The 20,967-nt window shown below is 47.9% G+C and overlaps 1 protein-coding gene across 1 annotated transcript in view; it reads right to left on the bottom strand.

Moving 5' to 3' along the window:
* Positions 1 to 14,839: 14,839 nt before the first annotated feature.
* The window catches only part of VANGL2 (VANGL planar cell polarity protein 2), a 17,676-nt gene continuing 11,548 nt past the window's right edge, over positions 14,840 to 20,967 (bottom strand). Inside the window, exons 6-7 of the mRNA XM_004716515.2 lie at positions 16,009 to 16,240; positions 14,840 to 15,128 (exon numbers count right to left, since the gene is read on the bottom strand). Of these exons, the coding sequence (XP_004716572.1) occupies positions 14,868 to 15,128; positions 16,009 to 16,240 (493 nt within the window). The 3' untranslated portion in view covers positions 14,840 to 14,867. The remainder of the gene's footprint in view (positions 15,129 to 16,008; positions 16,241 to 20,967) is intronic.

The following is a 20,967-nucleotide window of genomic DNA, read 5'->3' as shown; positions in this document are numbered from 1 at the left end:
TTGGATGTCACTGAGCTGGTTTGACCTATTTCCTGGCTCAACTGATAGAGACCATTATCGGTAGGGTGTGAACTCCACCTACAGGAACCAAATCAGTGACTGCAGGCCTGTCCGTTGTCCTTAACAGCAGGGAGCGGGGCCTACCGTAGTCTGGTGACTGACTGTCTTCAGGGAGGATGTCTGTAAGCATCTGACCTCCCCACACACCAAGGCACCAAGAAGGACAAACTGCCTCTCATAAACTGAATGCTTTCTGGTTCACCAACTATAAACTAAAAGTGTCTAACAGCAATCCATCATAAGTGGACTAAACAAGTCCAGAAGGTACAAATAAGCTGCTTATGCAGGTGGTTCAATAACTGCTCCAACTTCTTTGCCGCCTCTCCTTCATGCCACACCTATGGCCTCATAGGGAATGCTTTATGACAACTTAATAGAGGGAGAAAAATCATGGGCACAATCAGACTACTGTCTGGTCCACTGTAGGTGGGGCTCACACCCTACTGATAAGGATAGTGATTGTTTCCCTGGAGAACTCTGAACAGGTCAAAACAGCTCAGTGACATCCAAGATTAAGCTGCCATCTTGAATCTAGGATGTGCCCATCTTGTCACATGTGTACTCCTAATCCCTCCTCTTCCTACACCCCTAGACCATCCCCTTCCCATTGCTGTATGGTCTGTGGTACTACCCCTCCCTGTGACATATGTCATTACCTGTAATCAGAGGGCTTGCGCACCCCCAAGTATATATAAGCCTTGGTTAGAAATAAATCTCTCTCTGTTTCCCTCTCCTCCTCTCACTCTCTGCATGGACCTGGCTGCTGAGATCATGGCCATCCAGGAAGGTGTGCATGCCACCGTGAAATGTGTCTGACTCCTTTATTTTACTCTCTCTTCCACTTCTCTTATTCTATGTGACTTTAATATAATCTTTGTATATTACTGCCGTTCAGTTGCGTCTACGGACCCGTGATATTTGTCAGGGATTGGTTTACCCTGACACAATGCAACACATCTTTTGCATTGCTGTTTCTTGACTGCTGTTTCCGTGAACATTGCGGATCCAAGCAAGATGAAATCCTTGATCATTTCAACCTTTTTTCCATTTATCATGATGTTACCTATTGGTCCAGTTGTGAGAATTTTGGTTTTCTTTACATTAAATTATAAATTACAAAAAAGTGAAGGTTACAATATTCACTTTCAACAAGCAAGGTTGTCATCTGCATATTACAGGTTAAAAAGCCTTCCTCTGATCCTGATGTCATGTTCTTCTTCACATAGTCCATCTTCTCTGATTATTTGCTCAGTATACAGATGAAATAGTATGGTGAAAACATACAATCTTGATGCACATCTTCCTTGATTTTAAACCATGCAATAGTCCCTTGTTCTGTTCACACAACTACATCTTGATGCACAGGTTCCACATGACCACAATGGCATGTTCTAGAATTCCCATTATTCTCAAGGCTATCCAAAGTTTATTAATGGTCCACACAATCTAATACCTTGGCATAGTCAATGAAACACAAGTAAACATATTTCTGGTATTCTCTGTTTTCAGCCAAGATCCATCTAACATCAGCAATGATAGCCCTTGTTCCATGTCCTCTTCTGAATCTGGCCTGAACCTCAGGCAATTCCCTGTCAAGGTACTGCTGCAACCACTGTTAAATGATCTTCTGCAAAGCATTACTTGCATTTGATATCAATGATATTGCTCTATAATCTGTGCATTCTCTTGGAATGGGCAGATATGGATCTCTTCCAGTCAGTTGGCGGTAGCTGTCTTTCAATTTGGGGGGCAAATATAAGTGAGTGCTTCCAGTGCTTCCTCAGCTTACTGAAACATTTCAATAGGTATTCCATCAATTCTTAGAGCTGAGTTTTTGGTTAATGTCTTGCGTGCAGCTTGGATTTCCTCCTTTACTACCATTGGTTTTTGATCATACGCCACCTCTTGAAATAGCTGAATGTCAACTAGCCATTTTTGATAAATGTATATTCTATCTTCTTTTGATGCTTCTGATATCACTCAATATTTTGCCCATAAAAATCTTTCAATATTGCAACTCAAAACCTGAAGTTTTTCTTCAGTTCTTCCAGTTTAAGATCTGCTAAGCATGTTCTTCCAGAAAGCATTATTTACAGGCCACTTTAAAAACCTGATAAAGTCATTACCTTTGGCCCCAGAACGAACCACTAGAATGAACCACTATCTTTGTCTTTCAAAACTACTACAGGTTAACCTACTTTGTATTAGTGATTTAGAGAAAGCTTTGTAAGAGAAGGTGACAATGAGATGAGATTTACACAAGAGTCATTTGCGGGAAGACTAAATGGTCAGCATTTCAGGTCAAAAGGACACCTGATGCAAACCCAACATTTAAAATGAAAATGAGGGACAGAAAAGAATGAGGGGACTGAGGAGTTAAGGGCAGCACTCAGGTTTTTCAGCTGGAGCAACTAAGTGGACAGTGGTGCTATTTCACCAAACATGCTCATCAGAGAAGCCGCAGATCTGAGCATAAAATAGGCTATGCGGGCCATGTGGACATCTGAAACACCCTGAGAGGTAGAGCTCAAGTATACACTTAGATTTGCAAAGTTGAAGTTCAACAGAGAAGTCAGGGCTAAATAAATAGATGATAGATAGATAGATAGATAGATAGATAGATAGATAGATAGATAGATAGACTTTAGCATCTAATTCAGTATTTGTTGTATGCCAGGCGCTCGCTAAGCAGTTTGTGAATAATTTCTCAGTAATACTCACACATCTCTATGAAGACGCTATTGTGTTATTTTCATCTTAAAGATAAAGAAGGAGAGCAGACATTCCTTCAAGAAAAAGGGAAAACCAGGAGAAAGCCTCATGCAGGCCAAGCAGAGCTCACACTCACAACTGCGATGCGGTGGCTGTTGCTGTTAGCTGCAGTGGAGTCGCATCGACACCACGGGTGGAGCAGAGCTGCTCTGTTGGACTGTTAAGACTGTGATCTTCTATAATCAGGTCCCCACAACGGTCTCAGGAAGCACCTCACGGTGTGTTTGAAATGCCAACTTTGGGGCTAGTAGTTGTGTGTTGAACTCTCTTTACTAATTAAACGGTCTGGAATGTATAGTGTTAGGTTGGGTTCGTTAGAGAAGCAAAACCCGTGGCCCTTGTATGTGTTGCCTATAGAAAAAGACTCATAGCAAGCAATCACTTACACCGTTGTAGAAATAGGTAAGTGCAATCCAGTTCAAGCCAGCCTTCTCCTGACTCATCGAAGCTGATGAGTAGAAAGCAAGATGGCAACACAGACACACAGGGGTACAGGCTGCTGGATGCAGAGGTCCAAAGTGGGCCAAATTAATGTGCCGGCATTCCACTGATGGCTCCTGGAGTCAGTAGGCGATACAAGCGGAGATCGAGGAACCAGAAGAAAGATGCAGCTCCAGCAGAAAGCAAAGAACCAAAGCGGACTTGTTCAACTCTGTGTGGGCTCTCTTATACGAAAAGGCGTATGACCCCAAGGAGGGTGTTGTAACTCACCATGGCTGCGATGTAACTCATAAAGTGAGACACCTTTACCAAGGAGTGTCTAGTTCATACAATCCCTATGTATATATGGATAGCACATATGTACGAGGGGGCACCAAAAGAAATCCCAATTTTTTTTTCAAAGCTATGTATTTAAATTTTTTTTACAAACAACCTTATCACCTTCAAAGTACTCCCCATTACACTTAATACATTTGTCAAATCTGAGATTCCATTCTTGGAAACATTTTCAAAGTCATCTGTTTGCATGGCTGACAGCACCTCCCTCATCTTTTTCTTCACCTCTTCTATGTCGTCAAATGGCTGTCCTTTCATGTCCCTCTTCATTCACAGAAACAAAAAGCAGTTGCATAGAGTGAGGTCAGGTATGTGGAGTAAGAGAGGCATGCTGCTTTTGCCAAAAATTGGTGCACTGAGATGGCTGCGTGTGTAGGTGCATTGTCGTGGTGGCAAAATCAGTCCCTGGGTCTGCCACAAACCAGGCCTTTTTTTGTCGCACACTGTACAATCTTTTCAGAACCTCTAAATAGAAAGCTTGATTAACAGTCTGACCTGGTAAACAAACTCCAAATGCACTATCCCCCTCACATTAAAAAAAAATAATAATAAGCATCATCCTGATCTTTGATTTCACTTGAAATCTTTTGGGGGCAAGGTAACGATGGTGTCTTCCACTGTCTTGATTGGTGTTTGCTTTGAGGATCGTAAGAATAGTGCTATGTCTCATCACCAGCAATGACTTCAGAAAAAAAAGTCTGGGTCATTTCAGAGCTGTCCTTTCAAAGCACGGCATGCTTCCACTTGACACTCATTTTCCTGGCCAGTCAGAACCCAAGGCATGAATTTCGCAGCGACCCTTCTCATTCCCAAATCTTCCATTAAAATTGCCTGAACCGAGCTCCAAGAGAGTCCAGATAACTTCCCCATCTCTTCAATGGTCCTTCGTCGTTCTTCAAGCCCAAGTGCATGAGTTTTGTCGACATTTTCGTCCGTTCAGGAAGACAGATGTCCAGAACAAGGTTTGTCATCAATTGATGCAATCGGTTCCCCCTCCCTCCCTCCTCCCCCCTCCCACCTTCCCCCTACCCTCCTTGTATCAGTAGTCTCCCATTTCTGTTCCCGAGGGGTTTACCTAACCCCTGGATTCCATGTGTCATGAGCGCTTATCTGTACCTGTGTACATGCTCTGGTCTAGCCAGAACTGAAAGGCAGGATTGGCGTCATGAAGGTAGAGGGTGAGGAAACCTGAAGAATCAGAGGAATGTTGTGTTTCATTGGTGCTATACTGCACCCTGGTTAACTCATCCCTTCCTGTGACCCTTCTGTGAGAGGATGCCCTATTGTCTACAGATGGGTTTGAGGTCCCTGCTCCGACCCCCCTCGTTCTGAACAATAAGGTTTTGTTGTTGTTTTGGGTCTTCTGGTGCCTGTTACCTGATTTTGTCAACACCTCTTGATCACACAGACTGGTGTGCTTCTTCCATGTTGCTTTGTTGCTTCCCTGCTAGATGGGAAGCTTCTTTAACTTCAATTTTTAAGACCCCCGATGTTATATCTTTTGATAGCAGGCCACCATCAGCTTTCTTCACCACATTTGCTTATGCACCCATTTTATCTTCAGCAATCATTGCAGAGGGTGAGTATCACAAAATTCCAGGTTGTTAGAACAAGGTGTTCTTCTGTTGAGGGAAGGCTTGTGCAGAGGTCCAAAGTCTATCCACTACCCCAGTGTTTTGCCATATAAATACATGTACATAGGCCAATACCTTAATTTTTATTAATATATTTACATAAGTGCACACCTATGTTTGTACCTCTATCCATAGCTTTGCTTCCTAGATCTTTCCTCTGTTTCCTTTTACCTTCCTCCTGCCCCACCATCACACTCACCCTTCTTTTGCCTCGTAGTAATTTCTTTCAGCTGGATTGCTGTTGCTCCAACACCACCGGAATCTCTACATCCTCCTCGTTGTTGCTTTCTGCCCATTTCATTTTACCTTCCTTTGTCTTCTCAAGATGCCCTTTGGAATATTTTGTTCAATGCTTGTATTTTTAATCATTTTATTGGAAACTTACAGATATTTTAACAATCCATAATTCAATTAGATCAAGCATAATTTTATGATTGCTGCCACCATCATCTTCTTGAATTCTTTGATATCAGCTCCCCTTTTCTTCTCCTTCCCTCCCAGAACCCTTACTAAAATATAGGCCATATCTTACATCATACACTGTATCCATACAATTGTGTTATTCATTCCCCTGGACTGTGACTGGGGTCATACAATCATCATTGCTATCAGTTCCCCCTTCACTCTCTTCACCACCACCCCTCTTCCCATACCTTCAGGAAATCACTACTCCCTTTTCTATTTCTGAAGGGTTTATCTACCTTGGATTTCACGCATCGAATGACCTTAAATATACAAATGAACATACATAGGTCTCACAAGATTAATGAGGCAAAATAAGGCACCAGAGGGTACTTTCATCAGTGCTTTACTGCAGTCCTTCTGAGAGGGACTATCCAATTATCTTACAGGTGGGTTAGGGGTCTCCACTTGTCTACGTTGTTCAATTCTTTTACTTCATCTTTTCTTCCTTTCACTATATTTTTTTCTATGCAAAAGAGGAATTTTGTTTATTCTATGTACAAGAGCAGCGGTTCTCAACCTGTGGGTTGTGACCCCTTTGGGGGTCGAACAACCCTTTCACAAGGGTCACCCGATTCATAACAGTAGCAAAATTACAGTGAGTGATAAAGTAGCAACGAAAGTAATTATGGTTGGGGGGTCACCACAACGTGAGGAACTGTATTAAAGGGTCGCTGCAATAGGAAGGTTGAGAACCACTGTATAAGAGGAATAGCTAGTTTCCTTTTTCTTCCTTTTGTATCTTTTTAATGACCTACTTTCTTCATTTAAGGAGGTCTGGATGTCATCACATAACTTGTCTGGTCTTTGGTCATTAGTGTTCAATGTGTAAAATTTGGTCTTGAGATGGTCTCTAAGTTCAGGTGGACTACACTAAAGCCGTATTTTGGCTTTCATGGACTTGCTTTCGTTTTCTTCGCCTTCAATTGGAACTCTCATCGAGCAACTCATGGTCTGTTCTGCACTCAGCCCCTGGACTAATATAACTGGTGATACTGTTTCTCCATCATCTCTTTCCTGTTTGATTCCAGCAAGATCCACTCATATAGTCACTGTTTATGTTCCTGAGAAAGGGTACTTGCAATGAGTAAGTTATTTGCCTTGGAAAATCCCATCATGTGATCTCAAGTCATTTTTATCAAGGCCCTGGTGCCCAGCTACTGGTCCTTCTTCATTTCCAGACTGTCCATGCCAATCACTGGGAATTATCAGTGCATCTTGATTGCATTTGATCAATTTCAGACTGCAGAAGTTGATGAAAACCTTGTAAGTTTTCTATCTTAGGCATTAGTAGCTGGTGTGTAAATGTAAATAATTGTCTTATTAAGTGGACTTCCTTATAGGCATGTTGATATTTTCCTGTCACTTGACAGACAACAATGTGCTTCCAGACAGATCTTGAAATGTTCTTTTGGCAATGAGCGCGACTCCATTCCTCTTCAATTTGTCAGTCCTGGCATAGAAGTCCAAATGGTTGTCTGTTCAAAACCGCCCATACCACTCCACTTCTGGTCACTGGTGCCGGGGGCCTGTATGCATTCTGTGTCACTTTGATTTTTCTAAATCCGTAATTCACACACTCGCATTCAATCATTAATAGATGTTTTGCGGCTGTTTCTTCTTGTTTTGAGTCATCACAAAATACTCCGGCACATGGAGGTCCCTAAAGCTTTGCTCCATCCGTGTCACTATGAGCAACTTTACTTTGAGGCAGCTTTTTTTGCATTTCGTCCTGAGGGGTTCCTCTCACAGCACTGTTATAAGGTTCTCAGTGACCGATGCCTTTCAGAAGTAGACTGCTGTGTCGTTCTTCCTGTGCTGGTCTGGAAGCTCTGCTGAACTAGTTCACAGTGACCCTTCTGGTATTTGAAATCCCCATGGCCTGACTTCCAACATCACAGCAAGCCGCTACAGTACAACAAACTGACGGATAAAGAATTACAGAATTTAAAAGGTACCAGTGATATTTGCCCACTGGGAACAATAATAAGGAACACGATGGGTAGGCTTTTCAGCTCAGTAAGTCAAAAGTTGGCCTTGACACCTGCCCTTCCGGCCCAGGCCCAGAAAGGCTTTGCAGGGGCCACAGTGCCCCGTCCACGGCAGGAATTCTTACCAAAACACAACCCATGCAAACACAAAAAACGGGGGCACAAGGGTTCCGTAAGGTTTCTCTTAGGTTCTATATTTGTATTGTTTGCCTTTAGACATGGCATCTGCGATGGGGTTTTGAAGTTGAGGGTGTGTTTTTAGGATTTGCTACAGAAACTGTCCCTGCGCTGGCCCCTCTGGCTGTGGGTACATTGGACTGGGGGGGAGGGGGGCTTTGGGGACATGTGTGTTCATGACCCCCGAGGTGACCTCCCTCCTGTGGGCCCTATGCCTCTCGGGGGTCACCCAGGCTTTTGTACAAATGTGTCAATAATGCACCACAGGTTTTATCTGAGAATAAAAGATACATCGATTAAAAAAAAAAAAAGGTGGCCTTGAGATGACGAGCGGAAAGCAGGTGAAACTATGCCTGCATAAGCCCAGTAGACACAGAGTGGGCGGAGCTGTGAGAATGGCAGATGTGGGTTCGAGGAATCGTTTATTTTGTTTGGGCATGAAAAAGATAGAGTACGAATTAAAAGGAGAAGTACAAGGAGGTATCAAAAAATAACTGAATTCCACACACACACCCCAAAGTTATGTTGTTGTTGTTTTTAACAAAACAACCTTATTACCTTTAAAGTATTCGCCATTACACTTAATACATTTGTCAAATCTGAAATTCCAATCTTGGAAATATTTTTCAAACTCATCTGTTTGGATGGCTGACAGCACCTCCCTCATTTTTTCCTTCATCTCTTCTATGTCGTCAAATCACTGTCTCTTCACCCTCATCATTCACAGAAACAAAAGGAAGTAGCACGGAGCAGGGTCAGGTGAGATAAGTGCATGGGGCATGAGAGGAATGTTGTTTATGCCCCAAACGGGCACACTGAGATGGCTGTGTGAGCAGGTGCATTGTCGTGGTGGCAAAAACAGTTCCCCGTCTGCCACAAACCAGGCCTTTATGTTGCACGCTGTTACACAATCTTTATAGAACCTCTAAATAGAAAGCTTGAGTAACAGTCTGACCTAGTAGAGTAAACTTCAAATGCACTGCTAGTTGACATTTTCATCTGTTCGGGGAGTTGAAGGACATCCAGAACAAGGTTTGTCATCAATCAACACTTCATCTTTTTGTGAAACATCCTACACTTGGGTTTCTCCCATAACGCTGTCCTTGTAAGCTGTGTTCAACATCACAAGTCTCTGTGGCACTTCTCCAGGGCAGTTAACAAAATTTCACAGCCACACACTGTTCTCTTAAATCGGCCATCACAAAATATTAAGGTTCGTGCAAAATAATGAGGTTCGTGCAAAACTGCTTTTATGAAAAGATTCACTGTGACCAGAGAGAACCTTCCCACTGGCTGCACTAACTCAAAACAAGTTGCTTGACACTCGTCTAGCAGGAAAAATGGGTCCTACGAAAGTTCCACCCCACCCAGAGCAATTCCGGTGTGTTTTTTTGGAGGGTACCCCCTCATAAGTACATATCTTTTATGTGTCCCTATTGTATTTAGGATTTTTAAGAGTCAGTTGTTCATTTGAAATGCTTTAATTGAGCATCAGTTATATGGGATCAATTGGTATGGATGCTAGGAATACTAAGATGAGCAAGATGAAGTCCCTCCGCTCATACACACTGCCCTAGCCACTTTTGATTCTTAAACTCCCTAAATTCCTTGAAGAGAAAAGATCACTGATTTCTCTGGTCTCTGCAGTCTGTGAACCACGCAGCCTTACCTGAGGCTATTTGGCCTCTCGCCTCCCAAAGGTTGAGTGGTCATTCAGGCTAAGGCCGAGCTTCTCTTGTCTTTGCATCCTTGATGATACCAGTTGCTGTCCAGCACAGTCCAACTCCTGGTGACGCCATGTGTGTTTGTGTAGAACTGAGCTCCACACGGCTTCACTGGTGGATGGTTTTCAGTCCTTGCCAGGCCTTTCCAGTGGTCCACCTGTCGGATAGCAGCGGAGTGCACTCACCCTCGGCGCCACCCAGAGACCGCATCCCAGAGTCTGGGAAAGGAGAGGGGAGGGGAGCCTTCTGATTGCTTCTAACCTTCTCAACTCACTGTCAGCAAATTGATTCCAGCTCACAGTGACCATATAAGACAGGGTAGAACTGTCCCTATGGGTCTCCAAGACTGTAACTCTTCGTGGGGGTACAAATTCGCATCTTTCTCCCACTATGAACCTTAAAGGGCTGTGTTCCAGGCTAAGTATTGTGCCCAAAGCAGATCAGGTCCAGAGTCGAGAAAAGGTCTTGATGCTCTGTTCTGAGCACCACAATGGCAGCTACACATTTTCATTTAAACAGTTTGCATCAGAAATATTGTTTTGTGCGGTATAAAGGGTCTGAGAGACCCTACATATTTATAAATTAGACACATTTTTCAGGAATTGTTCTTCACAAAATGTGAACTCCTAGGTGATCTATAAAGAGGCCTGGTGGCACAGTGGGTTACACTCACAAGGTCAATGGTTCAAACCAACCAGCCGCTCCTCAGGAAGATGAAGCTGTCTGATCCTGTCAAGATTTCCAGTCTCAGAAACCCTATGGAACAGTTCTACTGAGTCCTATAGGGTCACTCTTAGTTGGAATAGACAGTGGGTTTTAAGTGATGCGTGTTTGCCTCGCCATTCAGTTGGTGACTAAACTCACCAATTACTCTCTGGGCAATGACAACATCTCTGAAACGGCTATGGTGTCTTCTGTCCTAGAGACCCCACGCCCATCCCTCACCCTGGAACCAAACAGACATGGGCCAGACTACCCAGAAAGAAATCTCTCCTTCTTCATGATCCTTACAACCACCCCCAGGGCGTAGCGACATGAGTCCTCACCCTCCTAGCTTTCTCTCTCTCCAGAATCAAGGTTTAGAATAAGCAATTCCCTTTTATATCTGCCCCCAAACCAAACTCACCGCAATGGAGACAACGCCGGCTCATAGCGACCCTACAGGAGTGGACGGAACTGCCCCTGTGATTTTCCAGGAGTAGAAAGCGCCCTCTTTCTCCCTTATATTGGCTCACTTCCCTCACGGAGGTTCTCAACCTGTGGGTCGCGACCCCTTTGGGAGTTGAACGACCCTTTCATAGAGGTCGCCCAATTCATAAGAGTGGCAAAATGACAGTGATGAAGTAACAACGAAAATAATTTTATGGTTGGGGGGTCATCACAACATGAACTGTATGAAGGGTCTCGGCATGAGGAAGTTGAAGAACCACTGCGCGGGAAGCCCTGGAACAAGGACAAGCTTACACTGCCCCCTGCTGGCCCATCCATTCCCTGAATGCACCAACTCCACCGCCAGGGAGTCCTTGCTGACTCAGGCGGACCCTGCAGGGCGGGTCGACCGGCCCCTGTGAGTTTCGGAGCCTGTAGCTGTGGATGGGAATAGAAAGCCTGTCTCTCTCAGAGCAGCTGGGGGTTTCCAACGGCGAACCTTGCAGATCGCAGCCCAACAAGTGAGCACTGGCCCCGAACAAAGCGCATCCCTCAGCCTCCCCTTTCCAGATCTACTCCCGCCCTTCGCGCCCAGATCTGGAACAAAAGCAAAGCAACAGGATGCCCCCACAAAAGTCAAATGTCTTTATTTTATATAAAAAAAATTATACAGTTTTAGTTCCTATGTTTAAGAAAACAAAAAATCCCTAAATTTTCCATCATGTTTAGACCCACTGCAAACTGTAAAAACAAGCTTTTTATATATTAAAAAAAAATTTACATTTTACAATTTTCTACATGCATGCACAAGGTCTCAGCTCTGGAATCCAAGAAGGAAAAGGGGAAAAAAAACAACAGAAAAACAAAATCTAGATCCAACAGTGGAAAACTCTACATTTACAATCTCACTTGGAAGGGCCTGGAAAAAGAGAAGGAAAAAAAAAAAATCCCTTCCTTTCCGCACACGGAAGGACCAATCACAAACAAGCTTCACACACCAGGACTGAACCCATCAGCAGATCCTGCCCTACAGGGAGGGCCGAGGGAGGAGAAGACAGACTGACTGACAGACACCACAGAGGGACAGGGGAGCTATCTGGATCCGAGAGAGGAGCAAAGCAGAGAGCCTGGGAAACGGATGTCTCTGATGAGCAGGTCCAGGGATCCCCGTGTCTCCTCCCAGGTGTCCCATCGGGGATGGCAGCACGAATACCGGAGGGGGTTGGAAGGGAACAATGAAGGCCCCGAAGGGAGGAGAAGAAATGAAAGACGACAGCTGGAGTGACAGGCGATGAAGCAGAGAGCAGACAAAAGGCTAGTTAGGAGGACGGGACCAGTGGGGGCAGTGACAGAGTGGCGAGGTAGGTGGAGGGCTGAGGCACAGTCTCCTAGTGTGGAGGCGTGGAGGGCAGGTGTACCAGGGGAATGAGAAAGGCAGCCCCATACGTGTGCTGGGATGCACTAGAAGGACCTGTACGGAGAGGAAACAAAGGCCCAGCCGCGGCACACCCCATAGCAATGGGGAGGGGGCTGCAAAAGGTGGACACACCCTCCGACCACAGGGGACACCCCTATGGAAGAAGGGGGGAAATCCAGCAAGTAGTGGGACAGGCAAAACAGGGAAACTGCTCAGAGCGCCTGAGTCGGCTGCCCGCCCCACAGTAGTTCACAGCATGTAGACAACTCCTCACACTGGAGAAGCGAAGGAGACACACACACACACACACACACACACACCACACCTGGCAGTTCATTCTGACGTTTTAACCAATAATAATAATAATAAGAGGAGACGAAGATACCACAGTTCTGACACAAAGGACCAAACGCTATCATTCTCGGTCGCAGCCCTTAGTGCTTAGAGAGATCGTTGAGGGAAAACGTTTCTTTTTTGTTGTAGGAAAAAAGGAATGAAAAAATCACAGTGATTAAAAACATGGCAGGTTCTGAAAATCAACACTCCCCCGACCCTAACCTAGGGCAGCCACTAAGACCCCAAACACATCCCCTTTTCCCGCCCCAACCCGATCCTCAAACCACACCACAGCCCACTCCTGCCCACAAAAGGCAGTTACCCCATCACCACCCAGGCCCCACTTCCCAGGACAGTGAGGTGTTTAGAAAGGTGACCCAAAGGGCCTCCTCTGCACCCAGATTTTTGAGGAGATGAAAAAAATCTCTTCCCAAGTGCCCCAGGACAAAATGTATTTTACACAGACCTCCCCAAAGATCGTGCACACCGGTCCAAGACTGACTGGGTCAAAGGGCAGGGGGATCGCCTCAGCCAGCACTGCGGTCCACCCCTCAAAGACAAGGTAAGCAGTAGGTAAAGAGCCCTCCCGCGTCAGTGGTGGAGGGGGTACAGATGCCTGCCTTTTCAGAAAGGGTAGCAAGAAAAGCCCTGATGCCCACTGGGCTCCACCCTCCCCAGGACAAAGAGGCGGTCTCCTGGGGATGGTTCAGTGAGAATCTCAGCCCAGCACACCTGGCAAGTCAAGTACCAGTGAATTCTCCAGGGGGCAGGAGAGCCTGTCCAGATGCTGTGAGCATTTGGAGGACTGGCCGAGCCATCTGCTTCCAACTATTTCAGCCAAGAAAACCCAGTGGGGAAGTTTCACTATGGGACACATGAGGTCGCCCTAAGTCAAGGTTAACTGGATGGCTATGGGTTTGGTTCATCAGTTGGTTGGCCCAAAGGCATGTTCCAGCTGGCCAAGCGAACTGCTCTTCCATGTGGAGCTGGAGATGGGTGCCTCCTAGTTCTACATCCACTGGTTAAAACCACTCCGTGAGAAGGTGTCCGGCCTCACATTCGCCCTGGCGATATATAGTAGAGGGTCAGCGACTGTTCTTCAAAATGAGCCCTACACTCTCAGGAAATAGGACTAGGGGTAGAAAGTATGGACGTTAAATGGGGTGAAGGGCTGAATGCTCACTAAAGGCAGCCATCCTGGCCCCTCACCCAAATACAGAGGAGGGCCAGAGCCCAGACATCCAGGCAGAGAGAGAGGAGGGGGGCCTGGATAGCCAAAGGAAAGGAGAGCCCTGAGGCAAACAACCGGACTTAAGGCAGGGGATGAGGAGAGACACTGGCTCCCCTCCCCCTAGAAAGAGGTGAAGCCTGTCTCTGGCGCTGTGAGGAGAGGACGCAGGGCCGGGCAGCTGGGGGCGGTTAGAAAATGCCTGCCTAAGACCACGGTGGCTGAGTCAGGGTCTATACGCCACCAAGGCTGTACAGGAGTCTGCAGGTGAGCCTTCCCTGGGAAGGATGAGGGCACGAATCAGTGACATCCCCAGAATTCTCGCCTGCCCTCCCCTCCCAGCAAAGACAAGTGGTAGGAAAGGGGTCAGAGGGTTTCCGCCTGGGATTGCTTGTGGCCTCACGTGACCAATGAGAAAGGGAAAGTGGAGATTTGAGGGTAAAGGAAGGTTGTTCCTGTGCTCTAAGTGGCTGTAGCCGGGAAGGAGGCTCTAATAGCTAAAAGCAAATAAGTTTGGCAGGGAGACCCCTAAGCCTGGGGCAGTGTGGGAGGACCGGGGGCATCCTTGCCACAAGACCTCAGGTTTGGGATGAGTGGGCAGGAGGGACGGTCTCACCCTCCCTCTGGAGTCTGATAGCTGCTGCTCCGAAGGAGTTTGGCACCTTGGTTCTCTAGCACCCTGTCCTTGCGCGCCCCGAGAAGAACGTACAGGGGCTACAGGAAGAACTGCTACATGAACCTGGGTTTGTGAATGGGGGGGGTCTTCAGGAGGGAGAAAGTACAATGGGGTGGGAGGGACAGCCGCCTTTTCAGAAGAGACTGGCATCAGGCAAAGGCAGGGGCAGGAGAGGGAGAGAGGCACAGCTTCCTGCAGGGCCTGGAGATGCCAGGCGAAGGGGAGAAAAGCAAGCAAGACGCAGACTTCCCAGGCGCTGTTGGCAGCAGGATGGTCTCTCAGGGTTCGCACGCGGCACAGAGCGAGGAACGGGGGTGGGGGGTGGGTCAATTCAAGTAAAAACACAAGAGCAAGAGGAAGGCAGGTGGCAGGACCTGGACCGTGGCCAGGCCTGAGAACAAGCCCCTCCCACCACCCCCAGGAGCCCCACCCCATCGTCTCCCACTGCCCCTCCTGCATGAGAGTCACACGGATGTCTCTGACTGCAGCCTCATAACAAACTTGTGCGACTTGGGATCCACAAATTCCTCAGAGAGTTTGAAGAACGGGACCTTCTTGGTGCTGACCACCAGGCTGAAGTCCTGGCGCTTTAAGAGGAAAACGATGCCATCCTTGAGCCCGTTGGTCACTGGCTCCTCGCTGACCAGTGTCCACTGTTTGGCCAGCCAGCGCTCCTTGTGGTACTGGATAGTGGGTCCGGCCGCCAGGTACCGCTCCAGGAAGGCCTGAGGAGAGGGGAAGGGGATGCTTAGGAACCTCTCCCACCCAACCCCTAATCCTTCATCCCCCCGAGGACACAACTTCCAAAGCCAACCAAAATGCGCTGCTCATTCTACGTATGTGAATTAAAACAGTAGCTTGTGGAGCATTTGCTTCAGCCCCACAGGGATGTGGCTCAACTGAATCCACTCTGGTGCCTGACACCCCTGTGCTCTTCTCCCCGTATCCACCATGCTAGGACCTGGGCGGACCCTGTCTAGCTCTCCCTTCTGCACACCTCTGGTATGGCATGCACCAAGCGGGTCCGTACCAGGAGGATACCAGCGGTGTTGTAATGCAGTATCTTAATGCACCTGCTCACCAAGGGGGCTAGAGGGGAAACAATCCTAGCAAGCCGGCAAGTGAGTCAAGGGGCAGGCAAAGACTACCTGGTGGAGGTGGAAGTGGAAGTGGACTCTGGATAAGGGACACTGAAATCCCAGAGCCCTTCAGAAATGAGGAATGAGGAGGGAGGGAAAGAAGAGGAGTTGATACTAAGGGCTCAAGTAGAAAGAACATGTTTTGAAAACGATGATGGCAACATATGTACAAACGTGCTTGATACAATGGGTGCACGGATTGTTCGAAGAGATGTAAGAGGGCCCAATAAAATGATTTATAAAAAGAAATAAGAAATGAGGAATGGGTATCATCCATCCCTTTAAGAACCCCTAAGACCCTTTTCTCCTCATCTGCCTGAGAACCGAGCGGCATGGCTGAGATAGGCTGAGCACAGACTACAGGGAGATGAAGAAGAAAGGATTTAAAGAATACGGCAACAGAAAGAATCAGAGCCAGGCCCGAGCAAGAAGGGTGGAGGCGCTGAAGAGGACAGAGCAGGCCTACCTTGGGTGTCATGTCATGCGTGATACAGAACTCCAGGTGCTGCAGGATGCTCTCCATGGTGTGGTAAGGCTGCTGCTTGGTGGTCCGCAGGTACTTCTGCATGGCACGGGCCATGGAGGCAAAGATGGCCTGGGCGGCCTCCCGGGGGTCCATCACCTCCCTGGGGTTCTTCTGCTCCTCTTCCTGTAGCCGCTTGATGTGAGTGAAGGCCTCCTCCACAGCCACCACAAGCCTAGGGCAAAGGAGGGGCCTGGAGCAGATATCCACCTCCCCAGTTCTCCCCACACAGCTCGCCAGCAGCCTGAGCCAAGTCAGCTGTCTCTGCATCCTGCCCCTCACGGCCCACCCCCGCTCCAAGGAAAAAAGCAAAACAGGCCAATCTGGGGGAAAGGACTAGACTCTTAGAAGGAGTGTGTGTGTGTGTTTGTGTGTGTGTATCAAAAGATACAGCATCTGGGGTCTTAAAGGCTTGAAGATAAACAAGTGGCCATCTAGCTGAGAAGCAACAAAGGCCACATGGAAGAAGCACACCAGCCTGTGTAATAATGAGGAGTAGATGGGATCTGTTATCAGGCATCCAAAACCCAGAACAAAAAATCATATCAATATGAACAAGAGGGAGTGTGGAATGGAGACCCAAAGCCCTGTAGACAATTGGACATCCCCTTACAGAAAGGTCACAAGGAAGAGACGAGCCCGTCAGGGTGCAGTATAGCACCAATGAAACATACAACTTTCCTCTAGTTCTTTAATGCTTCTTCCCACCCCCAACCCCCCCTATCATGACCCCAATTCTACCTTACAAATCCAGCTAGATCAGAGCATGTACACTGACTGGTACAGATAAGAGCTCAAAACACAGGGAATCCAGGGGAGATAAACCCTCAGGACCAGTATTGAGAGTGGCCATACCAGGATGGGCAGGGGAAGGTGCGGGGAGAAAGGGGAAACCGATCACAATGATCAATATATAACCCCCTCCTAGGGGGATGGACAACAGAAAAGTGGGTGAAGGGAGACAGCGGTTGGTGTAAGACATGGAAACAATAATAACTTATACATTATCAAGGGTTCATGAGGGAGGGAGGGGGGATAGGGAGTAAGGGGAAAAAATGAGGAGCTGATACCAAGGGCTCAAGTAGAAAGAAAATGTTTTGAAAATGATGATGGCAACATATGTACACATGTGCTTGACACAATGGATGGATGGATGGATTGTAATAAAAGCCCCCAATAAAATGATTTAAAATAAAAAGGGGGAGGGTGGGGGGGTGTCAAGGCCATGAAAAGCCTTCCCTCCCAAAACTCCGTGGGCCCAGTCCAGAGACACAGGAGAACACACCTGCAGTCCAACCCAGACGCAAGCAGGACCTGGAAGCGAGAATGACTGAGCACTTCACCAAGCCAGGCAAACACCGCATACCTAGGATCCGGCCGTCACACTTCATTCGGCGGACAACAAGTGCCCATGAGGACATCAAAGCACAGATTTCTATTCTGTGCACCAGAGCATGACAACATCACCTGACATCGGACGGGGGGGAAATCCTGGCAGCATGGAAAACCAACATGGAATTGATACCCAGACTACGCAGAGAGCCCACTTCCCATCAAGAGAAAGACAAGAACTCCACAAGAAAAAACGGACCAAGGACGGCAACAGACACTTCGAATGGGTCCATGGTGCATCTCAAAGCACTGCGTTAAAGGTGGGGGCGGGAACAAGAGGATGGTATGAGATCAGGGGCTGGGGAAGAACAGAGGAAGTAGAACAGAGAGCTGCCGGGAGGAAGCCTGAGATGACAGTGTGTTAAAAACTGCGAGGTGTAAACCTATTTATAGAGGCATGAGTGTGCTTAATACGATTGAGTGATGGATGGTTATAAGGCCTGTAAGAGCCCCCCCAATAAACTGATATTTTGAAATGAGAGGTGTGAGGAACCCAGTGCACTTACAGTCCCACCTGGCCCCGCAGCATGACGAGGTCCGGCACAGGGCCAGGCAAGGGAGGAGCCCAGTACTCTGAGGCCCGGGAGCCCGGCGCTTCAGTGAACCTGGACTAAATGTTTTCTTTCTGTTTTCTTTTTCAGGTTTCAATTACTAAATTCATGTCATGAAAAGAATATGCTACAATTAATCACACTAAGTGATACGTCTACACAAGTTTTGTGTGGTTAGCAAAGATGTCCCTTTGAGGGCTAAGATGAGCCTGACCCCACACCGTGGTACGTTCAATCAACCGTACGTGTATCTATATGTGCCAAAGCTGAACAGTGAACCCGACAGGCCCGAGCGGAGTGGGAGCATGTGTGCGATGGATGGTGCTGGGGAGGAAGGCTGAACGGACCTGGACCGGCAGAAAAAAGACCTAATCCGTCTCCAGCACCTGTACAGCTGGCTGCTCCTGAGAAGTGAGATGGTAAGACTGTGTCTCCAAGACTTTGTCTGGACACATGCTCAAAAGACGTGGCATCACGCTTGGCAGAGGGTCAGCGAAAAAGAGGAAGGCCCTCAGCAAGACGCATTGGCCCAGGGGCTGCAATCACGGCTGAAACGCAAGAACAACGTGAGGAGGGGGCCGGACGGGGCAGCATTTCTTTCTGCTGTGCCCAGGGTCGCTCTGAGCAGAACCAACCTGATGGCACTGAGCAGCCATAAGCACGTGTGGAAAGTCCTGGGTGGCACAAACCATCAGTGCCCTCGGACGGACGCTAACTCACAGGTTACACGCTGGGCGCACCCAGAGGTGCCTAAGATGAGCGGCCTAGCCGACTACCTCTGAAGAAAGCAGCCCTGGGGAACTCCGTGGAGAGCAATTCCTTGGGGCCCGAGGTGGGTTGGCACGAGCTGGACTGACTCCCAGGTGAAGAAAAGGTGTGGATCTCTCCATGTCTACGGTTATCTTCCTCATTTATGTGCTTCCTGAGTTTCTCAGTAATATTCCGTGTGGAGAAATTCCCCACCAAGAAATGTTTTGAAGAAAATGTTTTGAAAATGAAGATGGCAACATAGTGTACAAATGCGCTTGACACAATGGACGGATGGATGGATTGTGATAAGAGCTGTAAGAGCCCCCTGATAAAGTGATTTAAAATTAAAAAGGGGTGGGTGTGTGTGTGTGTGTGTGTGTGTGTGTGTGTGTGTGTGTGAGTTTCCTCCCAATGATAACTAATGCAACAATGACAACTAATGCAACAGGGGCTTGTGGGGCGGGGCCCTTGGGGGTGAAAAGAACAGCTATGCAGGAGACCAAGAGTCTGGTCGGAGCAGACACAGGGGCGGGAGGGGAACCCCTGGTGACTTCTTGACAAGGCCATTTCTGAGACAACTGAAGACATGCTATGATGTCACAGACATGGGCTGGCGACCTTGGATGACCCACCGCAGGGACGCCAACCACGTGTCGGACAGGGTGGGGGCCCCTGCCCTCGCTCTGAGCCTGCAGTTCCTGTGGGAGAGGGGCAGTGAGGAGGGCGGACCGGGGAGTCCCTGAGCAGGAAGGAAAGAGCACACTCCTGGATGACCAAGCTGCAGCAGGCACCCAGAGAGTCCCTGCAGATGTGGCTTAAGTGCACACTGTCGGGTGAGCAGATACGTGAAGGTTTGAAAAAAAACAAAAACACTGACATCGAGTTGATTCCGACTCCTACTGCCCTATCAGACAGAGCAGAACCGCCCTTCCGGGGTTTCTGAAGCTGTCAATCTTCACCAGAGCAGAAAGCCTCTTCTTTCTTCCCTGGAGCGGCTGGTGAGACCAGCAGCCCAAGAGGGAGACACTGCACAGCCGGGGCGCCGTACAACTTTCATAATATTTAAAAGTCTGTCACTGTCTGAGGACGAGAAGCTCTCTTCTGAGGGCCCTGGTGGCGCGATGGGATAGATAAGCCTGGACTCCCTCCAGCCATGAGGTCGCCAGCAGTTCAAACCGGCCAGCCTCTCTGAGGAACGGATGAAGCCGCCCGATGCTGCAGAGATGAGTCTCGGAAAGAGGGTGTGCTCCGGGAGTCGGAGCCAATTCAGTGGGTTATGTGCTGGCAGGAGGTGTGGGGCAGCCCCAGTCCCTACAGGCGCCTCCTGACTGGACCCCTATCCTACCATGGTAGTCAGGGTTCTAAAAAGGGTCCCTGAAAGATTCGCAGCCCTTGGTCATTGGGTCAAACACTCAGGTATCATGAAGGGAATCTGCAGGTGGGAAGGTAAGTTCCTAGCTGGCTGACCTTGAAGAGTCGCATTTTCTCTGGCTAGTGACGGTAAAGAAGGCAGCGAGAGACAGGTCCCTGCTGGCCTCGAAGAAAAAGCGAACTGCCATGGGGTGCCCTGCTTGTGGGGGCCCCAGCCAAGATCTGAATTCCCAAACAATTAGTGTATCTGGCAAAGGGGCCCCCGCCCCAGATGATTTCAGCCTGGGAGACCCAGTTAACCAGAACTCACGGAATTACGAGATAAGAAATGTGTGTTGGCTGCAGTTTCCCAAAGTGATCGAAACCGCACCCCGGGAGCCTCTAGAACAATTTAGGGAGGCTGCAAAAGCAGATGTCTACACTTGATCCTGACTTATGAGCTGCCGTACAAAAGTTTTTAATTGCCAGAGGAGCACCAAGTAATTTTTTTTTTCCTGAAAAGGAGCTGTTAGGCCAAATAAGTTTGGGAACCTACGTCTTACAGCCTCTGAGAGTGTGGTGATTGGTGCCAAAAAACCAACCTCACTGACATGGATGGGTCCATTCCGATTCACGGCCAGCCTACAGAACAGGGGGGAACTGCTCCTATGGGCTTCCAAGACTGCAACTACTGACGGGAGTAGAAAGCCTCATGTTTCAGAGTAGCTGGTGGTTTCAAACTGCTGACCTTGTGGTTAGCAGCCCAATACATAGCCCACTGTGCCACCAGAGAGCCTCAAAAAAAATCTCTCTCAAACTCTCTCTCTCTCTCTCTCTCTCTCTCTCTCTCTCTCTCTCT

This window comes from Echinops telfairi, unplaced genomic scaffold (genome assembly GCF_000313985.2).
Source record: "Echinops telfairi isolate 266 unplaced genomic scaffold, ASM31398v2 ScPeMD7_7425;HRSCAF=8463, whole genome shotgun sequence".
Classification (NCBI taxonomy): domain Eukaryota; kingdom Metazoa; phylum Chordata; class Mammalia; order Afrosoricida; family Tenrecidae; genus Echinops; species Echinops telfairi.
The sequence above is the reverse complement of the archived record's forward strand: the minus strand, read 5'-3'. Positions and strand labels throughout refer to the sequence as shown.